This window comes from Camellia sinensis, chromosome 4 (genome assembly GCF_055761805.1).
Source record: "Camellia sinensis isolate YWXY chromosome 4, ASM5576180v1, whole genome shotgun sequence".
NCBI lineage: Eukaryota > Viridiplantae > Streptophyta > Magnoliopsida > Ericales > Theaceae > Camellia > Camellia sinensis.
In genome coordinates this window covers 180,089,541-180,103,110 of record NC_138964.1, presented here as the reverse complement: position 1 = coordinate 180,103,110, position 13,570 = coordinate 180,089,541, and the positions used below count along the sequence as shown (strand labels likewise).

Here is a 13,570-nt window from a genome sequence, read left to right as displayed (position 1 = left end):
TTCATAAGACCGAATTACATGATGTTAAAGTAATTTAGATTATTAAATTATAGTGAATATATATTATATATACAAATAACATAAAATCTTGCTTTTTTATTTTTACTCATAAATTGTAAGGATTATTATAGCGGCATCTCTCTTACATTATATAAATTATTTATTTTGGTGGTATTAATAATTTTCTATAAATAAAAATATATATAAATAGAGTCAAATTTTAATAATTTAATAATGTAGTTGCAAAAAAAAAAAATGAAATTCATTTATAATTCAGGCAACTCGGACAATTCGGGTTTAAATCAGGTCGGGTTTTGACAGGCAACCTCGGATTACAATTCAAGCCTGGGCAGGTCTCAGCACAATTTAGGCTAGGCTTGGAGAACCTCTCAACCCAACCGAACCTGTCCGAGTGCACCTCTACATAGGATAGTCCAAAAAGGGTGAAACAAAATAAAGATCGATTTATGACAACATGGGAAAATTATAATTTTAAGAGAAATTACAATTAAGTGGTCATTTGAAAAATTATTTACAAGTATTTTAAAAAATTAGAATTTTAATTATTAATATTTATAATTTTTACCATTAATTTGTAATTTTCTTTTTAAAATTTACACTGAATTATATATTTTCATAACTTTTTGGACATAAAATTAATTACAAAAATTAATATTAATTATATTTTCATAACTTTAAGAGAAATCAATATAATTATTGTAAGAAGGGTTAACTCAAACCCATCTAACTAATTAATATATTAATTACAAAAATTAATATTAATTATATTTTCTATAATTCTGTGCTATTCGTGTTTCTCCTGCTTTTCCATTTCTCTACAATAATATGAACAACATAACATAACATAACCCTATTTTTATTTTTCAATAATTAAAAAAAAAATTATGAATTGAATAAATTATTTGGAATTTTTACCTTTTCTTTTATTATGTAATATAAAATATTCTCATTTTTTTTAATATATCTTTTTATTGGTCAAAGAATTTGAGTTCTTACCTAATTTGTTCCTGTCAGTTACCTCTTTTCATTCCCTTCCTTTCCATTTTAATAATTTCCTAATAATTCCATATTTTTATCAATATATTGGTATTTTTATTTTTATTTTTTTTATTGCACAATTGTTTTCACTAGTTCTTGAAATTTGTTTGGAATGATGTCAATTGTTGATTAATAATACACATTTTCAAACAATTAACAAAAAATGGGGTGAAATTTTGTTTGGATCAAACTGAGTTTTTGGTGATCGTCTTGGGAGTTATGTGTAATTAAGTCTTACTTCTTTTTATTCAGAATCCTTTGGTGATTATGCTTAAATATCGTGAATTTATATGATTGGGCCATTTTGTATCCAGTGATTCCTCTTGGTGGGTTTCAAGCCTTCTTTGTTTTCCCTCTTCGTCAAATATTGTACAATTTTTATTATTTTAGGTTTTTTTAGCCAGTATGTTTGGTTTTTTTTTGAAGGTAAGGTATAATTTTATTCAAACACAAAACAAGTACAAAGAACAAGGGTCAAAACCCAAAAACTCTAGTAATATTTGAATTTCAATTACTTGACTTTGCATGTGGGTTGGGTTGGGTTGGGTTTGAATTACTAGGGTTGGACTTTTTGTATTGGGTAAATTACACCGAGCAATGCTAAATTACACCAACCCTTTTTAGTAATGCCAAATGATCCAAAATTAATGCAAATAGTGCAAAGAAAGACACAAGGACAATAAGAGTAAATATACATTTCAGTGTAATAGAGATGATAACATTATTTTTTTCATCCATACAACTAACGGATTATTGATGAAAAATGAGTTTAGTGTTCCTTGAATTAAAATATCAAGGAAATCCAATGTAATTATACCAAAATTTTTGAGTTTGGTGTATTTTCTCCAAATCTCAGGAAGGTCATTGTAATTTAATCTTTTGTATTTTTAATTTGCATCATGTTATTTTCTACATATTCTATTTTTTTTTATTATTTGAATGATGATATTCTAATTGTGTTGTCGATTGTTTATATTAGTTTTCTCATGCCAATTATTTGGATTTTCTTTTTCTGAAAAAACTATATATTTTGGTTATATAATCCTTAGTGGGTATTATTGTTTATCGTATTTTTTTTAAACTCATTTTAGTTGATTTCACCTTGTATTTGTTCTTTAGGCTTTGGTTAGAGAAGTTAATTGGTTGATATTTGTGTATTTATGCTTTGATTGTTACAATTACAAGGGATTAAAAAATTGGAAGGGAGGAAAGCTAGGCATCCTTAGAGAAAGGAAGTTGCCTTTATCTCCTATTTGTTTGATTGATTAGGAAGGAAAGCAAAGGTGATAGAAAGGGTTAATTTTATTTGCACCCGTGCATATCAAAGGAACGATGATGTTTGAATGTCAAAAACATTAAAAAGAAAGAAAGAACCCGTGTATATCAAAGAAGAAGAAGAAGAAGAAGAGGAAGAGAGGGGCTTAACCTTCATCACGGCTGGAGGAAAATTGCTTTTTCCCTTCTTTCCTTTCTACCAAATGAAGAAAATGCTATAGATCCTTCCTCCCGCTTTTCTCCCTTACCATAAGGAAAATGGTGCTCAAACAGAATTTTCATACACAAATCCCATCCAAAATAATGTGGCAGTGGCAGTGGCATTTTTGAAATTATGAAGTGTCTTTTTTCTGGAATGGGAAGACCACGATGAGTCACACATCTTGTATAGAAATTTTGAATAGAAGTTGTGTTTGTTAACATTATTCTTAACATAAAGATCTTAAAGATGGGAGGAAACTCTTAACATGGTGTTTTTTTCTCCTCTTTTTTCATAAAATGACTGATTTTCTTTTGGTAAATATTAAGATTTTTTTTTTAAACTTGCTATAAAAATCTTGTTCTTGCTCTCTCAGGAGCCAGGTTGGGAAATCTATATTGTGACCCCTTAATGACATCTGTTGGCCACAAGATTAGTGGCAGACAACGGTGGACTCCAACACATGTACAACTTCAAATTCTTGAACGTTTATTTGACCAAGGGAATGGGACACCAAGCAAGCAGAAGATCAAAGACATAACCTCTGATTTGTCTCAACACGGCCAAATTTCCAAGTCAAATGTCTATCATTGGTTTCAGAACAGGCGTGCTAGATCAAAAAGGAAGCAGCATGTTGCAGCACCAAACAATGCAGAATCAGAAGTGGAGACAGAGGTTGAATCACCTGATGAAAAGAAGACAAAGCCAGAGGATTTCCAGTCTCAACATAACCCAGCTCCAAGGGCTGAGGATTTGTGCTTCCAAAACCCTGAAATAAGCTCTGGGATGCGTTCTTTAGATTCAAAGTCCAATAAAGGAGAGCCCATGTTTCCATCAAATGGCAGTTCAAAACCTGAAAGGAGTTTGGGACAAATTTCTTTCTATGATAGCATGTTATCGAACCCAAGTATGTATATCCTTTGAGCATTTGATTTCTTTTTACTGGCCAATCATGCAACACAGATTGATTCTGATGGACCTCATGCTCTGAACTGTTATTTATATAAGTTGATGCATATAGTAGTTGTAGTAATTAAGAAAATGTTATATTCATGTTCAAAGTTCTTTTTTTACTCTTTTTTCTTTTTCTTTTTCTTTTTTTTTTAAGTTCCATGTTTGTGATTATATTACAGTTTGTTCAATTTTGATTCATCCTTTTTACTTGTTATCAGTTACTAACACACATGCATAGACACTCAACACATTCTAATTGCATTGACTTTCTTTACAAGTCAACTTAACAAGCTATATCGCAATTACTATTTCTGGCTATGCACTTCTTTTGTTCTTTGTTTCTCTCGCATTTATTTATTTTTGTTTTGTCATTGTAGCACATTATTCTTGAATGAAATCTAGTTCTGGCTGTGGCACTTTTGTTGTCTGCAGCACTTCTTTACTCAAATTTTGATTTATATATATCTTTCCGTATTCATATCCTGCATCTTAAATTGAATTTGTCCCTTCTTTATTTAATGTGTTGTCATTCATATTAACATGCCAAAGGTTCATGTCAAATGTGTTTGTTTTGCATATTCAGATTACGTACTCTCCCGGCGTGTATAGTTTTTACTGTTTGAAAGGTTTTAGGCTATAGAAGCACAATTTCATGTGATCATTAATGGGAGAGTTACTAGAACTATAAATTGAAATGTGCTGACAAAGTTCTGTAATACTTCCATGTGGAGATATTTAGATTAGAGAGCTTTTAGATAGGTTCAGAAAAGAACGGTAGGAGAATTAAAAATCTTTTTTGCTCGTTTCAATATTACTTTCATGGGTAAATTACACTTTGCACCGTTGCACTTTACACTGGATCCCACTTTAGTATTTCGGTTTTCAATTGAAACAGTCAATTTCTTTCTCTTCTCGTCAACTAGCAATTTAGCCCTTCCGTACGTTTTTCCGTTAAATAGTGTGACATAAAATGGCACATGACCCTCATGTGCATTTTAAAGGGTAAAAATGTAATTTTTTGTCTCTGTATTTCACAAATGGTTACAATTTATCCCTTTTGCATTCAAACTCACTGTCTCATTCAACTCCACACCCAATGCCACACCCATTTCCCTAATATGCACCTCCCAATCCACCCCAACAACCCATCCCACCATTTCCCCTCTCTACTCCTCCTCTACTCTATGATGGACAAAATAGGAACTACTTCAGTGTCTAGGATTGCTTATCAATGACCCCAATGGCATAACTGTAGAGCTAGGGGGGCGGCAGAAATTAGAGTAGTTGGTGCCGATTGCAACCCATTAGTGTTGACAACAAACAATAATCATTGGCTCACTTGTCATGCCTGAAAATCAATCCATTGGGCTATGGTGCGGTGGTTCTTTTTGGTCAGTGGTTTGGGCCATGTGAGATTGAAGCTGGGCCAATGGTGGTGGCTTAGGTTGGGATTGGGACAGAGGGGAAGTGGGAAGTTCGAAGTTCGTGGTGGTGGAGAAAGGGATGTTGGTGTGGCTGTGGGTAGTAGGGAAGGGATTGAATTTCTGGGATAAGGGGGAGAAGATGGGTGCGGTCTATCCATAGGGTGAGGGTAGACAAGTAGGCCTCTCTCTGTCAGCCTAGGGAAAATTTCATGTCCCTCACTCGTTGAAATTCTATATTTGCCCTCAAAGCTACTTATGTGAACCTTAGATTGGAAATTCTGTCAGCCTATTTAACAGAAAATGGACAGAAGGGCCACATTGCTAGTTGACTATTTCAATTGGAAAATTATAGACTAAAGTGAGATTCTATATTTTTATCCATACTTTTTGCTGCTTTACACCGTGAGATATATTATGCTTCTGATTTAACTTTTTTGACGTTCAGTAACTCTTGTTACATTGAGTGCAAGTACAACAAGGATATCATCTTGCATGATGGAGATACTTATTATTTTTGGTACTATTTCAATTGTTTAAGAAATATGGTTTGGTATCTTATTTTTTTAATGCTAGGTGGTTTTAACTTATTTCTCAAACCTAAGTTATTTCATAAAACCGTGTTTTGAAAATAGTAAGTAACATGGGCTTAGGAAATGAGTTAAAAACAACATAAATGTGAGAAACAAGTTTTCAAATAACCCGAGTTTGGTAAATAACTTTTAATTACCTGTTCATTGATGATTGCAGGAATCGACCACTTGATTGGAAAGATGGAAGCGTCAGGGAGCTACAATCCATATTTGCAGGAAGATGACTATAGCATGACAAGTTGATACTATACTGCAAACTACTGTGATTTAACGTTACTGGTCTACATAAAATTACTATTTGTTGATGAAACATATGAACGCAATATATTAAAGATGCGTATAGTTTTACCACACCAATGAATATATGAGTTTGATAAATTTCCTTTCTCTTGATCATGAGATTGTGTTTTTGGTTGAATATTGAAATCTAGTAATATGCTTTGGGGAGTCTTTTGAGTGAATGATATAACTATTGCATTACTTGCCTACTTGGAGTGGTTGGTTAGTTAGTAATCAACACTTAACCTAAAATGAAAACCCCATAAGAGCTGGCCACAAACCTGTGTGGGGAATGTATGGCTTAAATTGGAGCCATGACTTGATTGAAGAGGTTGCTTCTGAATGTGAGTCAACTGTTGACACCCAAATCCATCCTTCTTAACCCCAATATGAATTCTGAACATTAATATCCAAATATTCAACAAATCTTTAAAAACAAAACAAGTGTTTTTTTGAAATACCGAAATTTAATTTAATGGCTAAGCATAAAGCATTGACTACTAGATTAAAGTAGTATTTGGGTTACTTGCGGATTAATAGTGGGTTCATATCAACATGTTGACATAAATTATTATACGGGTCAAACATATTATATTTGAGTTATGTATGTTCAATCTAAACACAATCTATTTACTATTCGTATTATTGTGTTGTGTTATAATCAAGTTTATATCAAAAAGGATCAATCATAAAGCTTTAATTACCTGTATTTGAGTTCCGTGCCAAATTCTCAACCCTACCTAAATGATATAATCAAATGATTGATGAAATTGTATTTTATCTTGATATATTTTTTATTTATTTATGTAAATATTTTTAGCTACTTTTTTTTTTTAATTTCGTAGAAAATATTATAATTGATAATTTCTTACACACACCACTCCAAATTTGAAAAAAAAAAATAGTTAGTCGATATAATTATATTATATTAATATCCTTTGAAATTTTAATTTACATAATAATTAAAAAAAATTAATCTATAATTTATTAGTTGTATGAATAAAAAAATAATATTATCATCTTTTTTAAACTAAAATGTATGTTTATTTTTATATATTTTAATATCTACTCACTATTTGTGTTAATTTAACCCATTTAATTTTACTAAAAAAATTAATATAATTAAGTTAAAAATATGAAAGTAATTGTATTTTTTTTTTAATCTCATAAGAAATTTATGTATGTAAACGCCATAGATTAAAAATATAATAAGTGGTGTTTGATGAAAATTTGGATATGGTTAATAAATTTTGATTCAATAATATTACAAATTCACCTTTATCAATTCAAAATTTACTTAAAAAAATAAATTAATGACTCAAATTCATTTCATATGTGAACTCCACACTTCATTAATTCAATCTTCACTACACAAATACATTCTTCATTTTCATTTATTCTTTTTCCTTTTTCATATTTTCAATCTTCGTAAAAGTGGTTCCTAACATTTTTCATTTTGATTTGATCTTTTTCCTTTTCGATATTTTCATTGATCTAATCCCGAGCGATAAGACTATGTGCATGTAAGTCAAACACAAAATGCTACACTGATATCTCATAAGGGGTGGCTTCTAAAATTTACCCTTTCTGAATATCTGTATTTGGTATTTGCATTCTTAACCTTCCTTAATCATGAATCAATTGGAGAAAATTACAAGCCTATGTTTGGGAAGAAGATTTTGTGACTTTTTTTGCTAAAATAGTCATAAAAAATAAAATAGGTTTTTTAACTCAATAAGACAAAACATCACATTCAGTTCATAATCATTACATTCTTTATCTTACAAAAAAATTAAAAAAGCCAAAAGTCCTTTCAAAATCAGGCTTTTTACCCCCAGACTAAAATATCCAAAAAGTCCAAAAACCCAACCCACTTCCCAAACGAAACCTACACTTCGGTTCATTACATATTTTTAAAGGTAAATTATACTAACGGTTTCTATAGCTTAGGAATTTTTAAGGGCAAATTACATGATCATTATCTAAACACATAATAAATATTAATTTGGTAAAAAAATAAAATAAATAAAGGGGGTTTTTTTTTAGGGTCCCTGGTATTAAGATTTTATAGCATAAATGACATCTAATATTTTCATAATGTCTAAGGTCCCTCAATTTGATCCAGAGAAATTTAATCCAGATAATTTCTCTAGACTTCCCAAAGAAATTATATCCAGAGAAATTCTGACCCAGAGAAATTCTCTGTTTCTCTCTAGAAAAAATTTCAGATTATGTAAAGAACTAACAGCTATGGATTTTAACTAAAAAAAGGGGGGGGGGGGAAACAACAAAACCACCATCAACACTGATGCAAAGAGAAATGTGCACACCAGACAGATCATGCACAAAATTATTACACTGAGTACAACTAAGAAACAAAATTTATTTGAACTTTCAAATTTCTCTGACCTACTCTCTAGAGAATTTCTCTGACCTTCCCTCCTCTCCAGAGAAATTTCCCTTCTCTCCAGGGAAAATTGAAATTTCTATGAACAAAATTATTTGCTTTTATAGAATTATTTCTCTGTGAAACTAGAGAAAATTCAAATCCTTTACTAGAGAAAATTCAAAATCTTGTACCAGAGAATTGAGTACAACCAAGAAACAAAATTTCTCTAAACTTTCAAATTTCTCTAACCCACTCTCTAGAGAATTTCTCTGGCCTTCCTTCCCCTCCAGAAAAATTTCCCTTCTCTCCAGAGAAAATTAAAAGTTCCCTGAACAAAATTATTTGCTTTTGTACAATCCTTTATCAGAGAAAATTCAAAATCTTATACCAGAGAAAATTGAAACCAGAAAAAATTCTAAATCCTTTACCAATTAAATCTTTATCAATTGAATAGAAAAGAAAGAATGAGATGTGTAATATATATATATATACTAATAGTACACAACCAAAGTAAAGTACTAACTAGATGAAATTCTGGACCAGAGACTAAAACACAGAGAAAATACGTCTTCTATTGATTTGAAAAGTTACTGAAAATAAATTGCTGAAATTCATACATTTCGCACTACCAATGGCCGACATACATACGTAGCTCAAACAACAAGAGCTATTAGAGAGGGAGAAAGAGATTCTAGAGAGAGAGTTTGAGATTTCAAAGAGAGAGAGAGAGAAACAATGGCGGCAACGTATATTTGATGTTGTTTCCTACCAGTCCACGCGAGCGAACCGCCGAGGTGCTCGACCAGTCTAGGCTTGGCGGTGGGTTCAGATCATATGGCGATGAGTCTTCGAAATCACAGTAAAGCCGCGTAGGAATGGAGATTCGAACCAAGAATTAGGGTCGTCTCCGGCTGATGAGGTTGATGATTGGGGGGTATCGAAGAAGTTTTTATCTAGTAATGGTTTTGAGAGGAGAGATAGAGGAGAGAGATGAGGGTTTTTTTGGATCTGAGTTTAGGGTTGATGATTTTAAGAGTTGGGCATCGAAGAAGAGCTTTGTTCTTTCAGAAGAGAGTCAAATTTCTCTGGTATGATATATGGGTGTGGGTTTAGGGATGACATCAAAAAATAATATTGTGGATATTTTCCATTACTAAAAATGGAAGAGGGACTTTAGACTAATTTTCTCATAAATGGATGTCTAAAAATTTATCAATTGTGATTACATTATCATTATCATCCAATAATGTAACAATTGTAATTTAAAATAATTATAAATTAACAACCGTTTGAGATTTAAAAAAAAAAAAAAAGGACAAATTAGAAATAGATGAGATAGTCAATCAGAAGTTATATCAAAAGAATATAATTTTCCTAAAAATATAAACCCTAAATCCAATTTCTCAACAATTGGGATGAACCCTTGAAAGCAGGTATAGATATGCAGCAATGGTCTGATCCGAATGCATCCTAAAGTTGTGAGCTGCAATTTTTAAAAATGGCAGCTGAGTCCTGTGTTGCGAATGCAAAATATACATATATACATGACAATCATAAGGGATCACTAGAAACCCTCGATTCACACCATGTTGTTGTTCGAAAAAGCAGTGCAAAGGCATTCATTGTATACCTCTCTGCTCTTCTTCTCACAACAACTGCCTTCTCTCTCTTTCTCCTACAGGTATACATACATAGTATATTGATAATATATATTCTATGCTGATTTTTTATTCTTCATATCTAATAGTGCAAAGTTTTCACTTTCTGCTTGTGGGTTTAGTGAAAGAAAGCTTTTTTGTTGCTACTTTGTTTGAGCAACTGTTTTGTGTTCATGGGTGTACCTATTTGATGCAATGCAACAATCTTGGGAAATTATAACAGTAAAAAGGGTGTTTAAATTTCTGGGTATCATCAACATACATGTAAATCTTGGAAACTCTGCTAAAGATATTCAATTTATCTTAATGCCGGAATGATGATTTACAAGATTTTACTTGTGGAGTGTGTATGTGTGTGTACTATTTGAAGAATATCACAAAATGTTTTTGTTATGAGACCCGAGTTATGCGTGATAAACTCTGACCTGATGATCCAACAAACAACAGGATGGATCAATTCATGTACTTCTTTGGAGCTTATTTTTAAGTGCATTCCTTGTCAAACAATTTATTTGGAAGCCTGTTGAGAAAGGTGAGAAGCTAGCAAAAAGGGTTTCTTTGCTCTGAACTTCTGTTTGCAGGATTTAATTTGTTTGGTTTATATTATTAGTAATAGCTTCAAGTTAATTTGGATGATGACACTAACTGTTATCCTTGTTTGGAGGCATGGCAAAAGCAGAGGGCATTTCTTTGTCATTATCATAAGTTTATTTATCCTGCATTCTCCTTGTCTATCATCATTTTCTTGTGAAAATGGTTTAGTTCGCCAAAGTTATCGCACTATTCGGACCATATGATCAAGATATGAGAGTCAGCTGAGTTGTTTAAAAAACATTAACAATTTTTTTCCATGTAACATGAAGTGCTGGACCTATCCCTTTAATTAACATATTGCACTTTGTTGAAAAAGATACAACTGCAGAGTTCTGTGTTATGGTTTCCCTACCAAGAATTGACATGTCTAAAACTTATTGACAGATCATATGTAATCAGGCTTGTCCATCACCCATTTCGGCGCTCACATTAGTCTATCTTTATTTGCTTCAAAACTGTGTGTAAGTTCATTTGTATTATCCTGTCTATTTCACAACTTTTGTGAAATTATATTCTTCAGTATTTAATTGTTGAGGACATATTGAAACACATTGTTGAGCAGCACGTGTATTATTTATAATATTTGCCTGGTATTTTTAAAATTGACTAATGATAACTCTATTGTCCTTCTAAGCAACACAAACATAAACAAGCATACATATATCATACAAGCCTACAAGGGAAAGAGCATTTGTGAACATGTATATTGTCTTGCAGCATAAGGTTCTCTCTCTCTCTCTCTGTCTCTCTCTCTTTTGATCTGGACAGCATAAGGTTCTCTAATTCTTGAAAAACACAAGCCATTTGGTAATTACATATTTTTTTCCACAAATTTAGACTATTACACCGGCCATTTTTTCTGAATTGTATCTATGTTTTTGATATGTGGATTATTAAAAAGTGGTTATGAGAACAAGTTGGATAACATTCTCTGATATTTATCCACTCTCTCTCTCTCTCTCTCTCTCTCTCTCCCCCCTAAAAAAATGATAGTCTACAAACAAATTAGAGTAATTTCCAAACAAGTAGTATGAGGATAAGAATGCTTGCTGTCCTAAATTAAATCTTCATTATGTTATGGGCAGTTGATAGCTGGTTTTTTATGATGCAAGATTGCGGCTGTTACTTAGCTTCCCTTATATTTTTTCCTTTTTTTAACTTCCCTGCAAGATAAGCTAGTTGTTTATTTGTTTCATTTTGGGGAGGTATTTTCATTACCTGTTCACTTTGTTTTATGTCTTAATGTTTCAGAGTCCATCATAATCATGCCTGCTTTTGGAGTCCAGCTTGAAACTCACTACAGCAGGTACTTCCTTATTTTTTTTATGTATGAGAATTTTTCATTTATTGAGAGAGTGGATCTAACTCCCATTTGCAAATATATGTTAGGTGTCAAACTGGAAAAAGGAAAAGTTGGTGCAATGGTACACTCTGTTTATTAGAATGTCTCTGCTGGTTCTTTGAATAGCAATGTCCAAAAAAAAATATATGGATATTGATTGGTGCCTATTGGAACGGCAAATGAACCAAGCTGTTCATGAATAGGCTTAGCTCAACTCGTTTAATAAACGAGCCGAGCTCGAACTCGAATAAGTTCGGCTCGTTTATTTTTATTTAAATTATATAATAAATATTTATATATTCAATAATATATAAATAATTACATTATTTATATATTAAATAATATAAATAGTATTTTTTTATTTAAATAATATAAATAATATAAAAAAAATCTTATCAAGCTGAGCTCAAGCCCAGTTATTTATCGAGCCGAGCTTGAGTCCAGTTACTTATCAAGCCGAGCTAGAGCTCAATAAACGAGTTCGATTAGCAAATGAGCTGAGCTCGAGCTCAGCAAAGCTCAACTCGGTTCGGCTCGTTTGCAGCCCTAGTGCCTATATCTTAGGATACTTGTTTTTAAACAAAACAAAAGCTATAGAACTCATCCATTCATAAGTATATTTGTGATATTAAACTTAAAAATCATATCTATCAAACTGAAGCAACAGTTACAAAAGAGCATTGGTTGGAGTATCTCTTCTTCCCTTTTTTTCCATAACCCAAAACATTCTCCAGTTTTTCTAGCCTAAAAAAGAATATGGCCAACCTTGCCTTTAGCTGCTCAATAGCACCACTAGAGTAGTTTATGCTTAGGATCTCCCTTCTATTCACCAGTTCAAACAATCACGAAGAATAATATTTTGTTTTGCCTATTATATGTATTTTTTCTCCTTTTGTCATTTCTAATCATCAGCTTCACTAATACTACTCTTTTTTTCCTCACATAGTGGGAGAATAATCCACCGCTTCATTCCCATTGAAAAGATTTTGAAACCTGTCCTGAATGAATGTGTGACCCAGTCACTTGTTATTGGAACTTGTCTCTGATTGTACGTGAGGAAGAACTTGTGTTAGTTTTCAAGGTAAAATGATGTTTTCTCATTTGTACTTTCTATGCTTTTCGAAAAAACCTAATGATGATTATAACGTAAAAAGTCACAAAGAACAAGTGAGCCTTGCAGTGCATATTATAGTGCATAGAGGATTTTCACACCCCACATGTGGGACCCATCCTATGTCCCAGTCTGTGAAGAACAGTTGATTGCTAAAGCAGTTGAATAGGGTGATTTATCGTTTAATAAATAAGGAACTATTTTTTGCAAAGATGTTGCCCCTTGTTATTTCCATTCAGCCCCCACTCTCCCTCTTTGTACTGACTCAAATAGGGCTTGAATTCTTGTCCAGGAACTTCACCCACCAGTGAAAATGTTAATCCCAATCTGGAAGGCGTTATGTGCTGCCACTGACAACCCGGTCACTCAAGTTCCAAGTAGATAAAATAATCAATGGTGTTGAACTGTTTCGAATAAAGAGCTATGATGCACCACAATCTACCTTCTCGGACAGTTCCTGGTCAATGGTACCTGATATAATATAACATCATTATGAGATTGGCGACTGTGCTAAATTTTATTCCCTCAACTGAGTGTTTTGTACATGATTGAATTGATATACATTTCATATTCTGTAAACGGAAGATGGGAAATTTTAAGAAATTGATTTTACCAATCTATTCATTAAAAGAATCAAATAGTGTCTGCTTTAATCCTTTTACTGGTCACTGCAATTCAAAATATGTAAATCATAGG

General features: G+C 32.2%; 2 protein-coding genes across 23 annotated transcripts; both read left to right on the top strand.

Annotated features, from left to right (window-relative positions):
* Positions 1–2,342: 2,342 nt before the first annotated feature.
* LOC145789732 (WUSCHEL-related homeobox 8-like) lies at positions 2,343–6,395 on the top strand. Of its 2 annotated transcripts, XM_082867056.1 has the most exons (3): positions 2,343–3,440; positions 5,357–5,428; positions 5,659–6,395. In XM_082867056.1, exons 1-3 carry the CDS (start codon positions 2,945–2,947, stop codon positions 5,742–5,744), a joined length of 654 nt encoding a protein of 217 aa, XP_082723182.1. In that variant the 5' UTR covers positions 2,343–2,944; the 3' UTR covers positions 5,745–6,395. The 2 variants fall into 2 exon arrangements, with proteins under 2 accessions (XP_082723182.1, XP_082723183.1); XM_082867057.1 differs by lacking the exon at positions 5,357–5,428 and having other exon boundaries at positions 2,351–3,440; positions 5,659–6,387.
* Positions 6,396–9,481: 3,086 nt separating this feature from the next.
* On the top strand, positions 9,482–13,504 carry LOC145789733 (uncharacterized). Of its 21 annotated transcripts, XR_014327992.1 has the most exons (8): positions 9,485–9,850; positions 10,275–10,359; positions 10,806–10,882; positions 11,056–11,144; positions 11,673–11,727; positions 11,811–11,845; positions 12,710–12,844; positions 13,167–13,504. XR_014327992.1 is itself a non-coding variant. In XM_082867061.1 (6 exons), the coding sequence occupies exons 1-5, from the start codon at positions 9,668–9,670 to the stop codon at positions 12,718–12,720; spliced, it is 369 nt and encodes a 122-aa protein (XP_082723187.1). In that variant the 5' UTR covers positions 9,486–9,667; the 3' UTR covers positions 12,721–12,844; positions 13,167–13,504. The 21 variants fall into 21 exon arrangements, 4 of the variants coding, with proteins under 4 accessions (XP_082723187.1, XP_082723188.1, XP_082723186.1 ...); XR_014327990.1 differs by having other exon boundaries at positions 10,806–11,144; XR_014328001.1 differs by lacking the exon at positions 10,275–10,359 and having other exon boundaries at positions 9,486–9,850.
* The last annotated feature ends 66 nt before the right edge of the window (positions 13,505–13,570 follow it).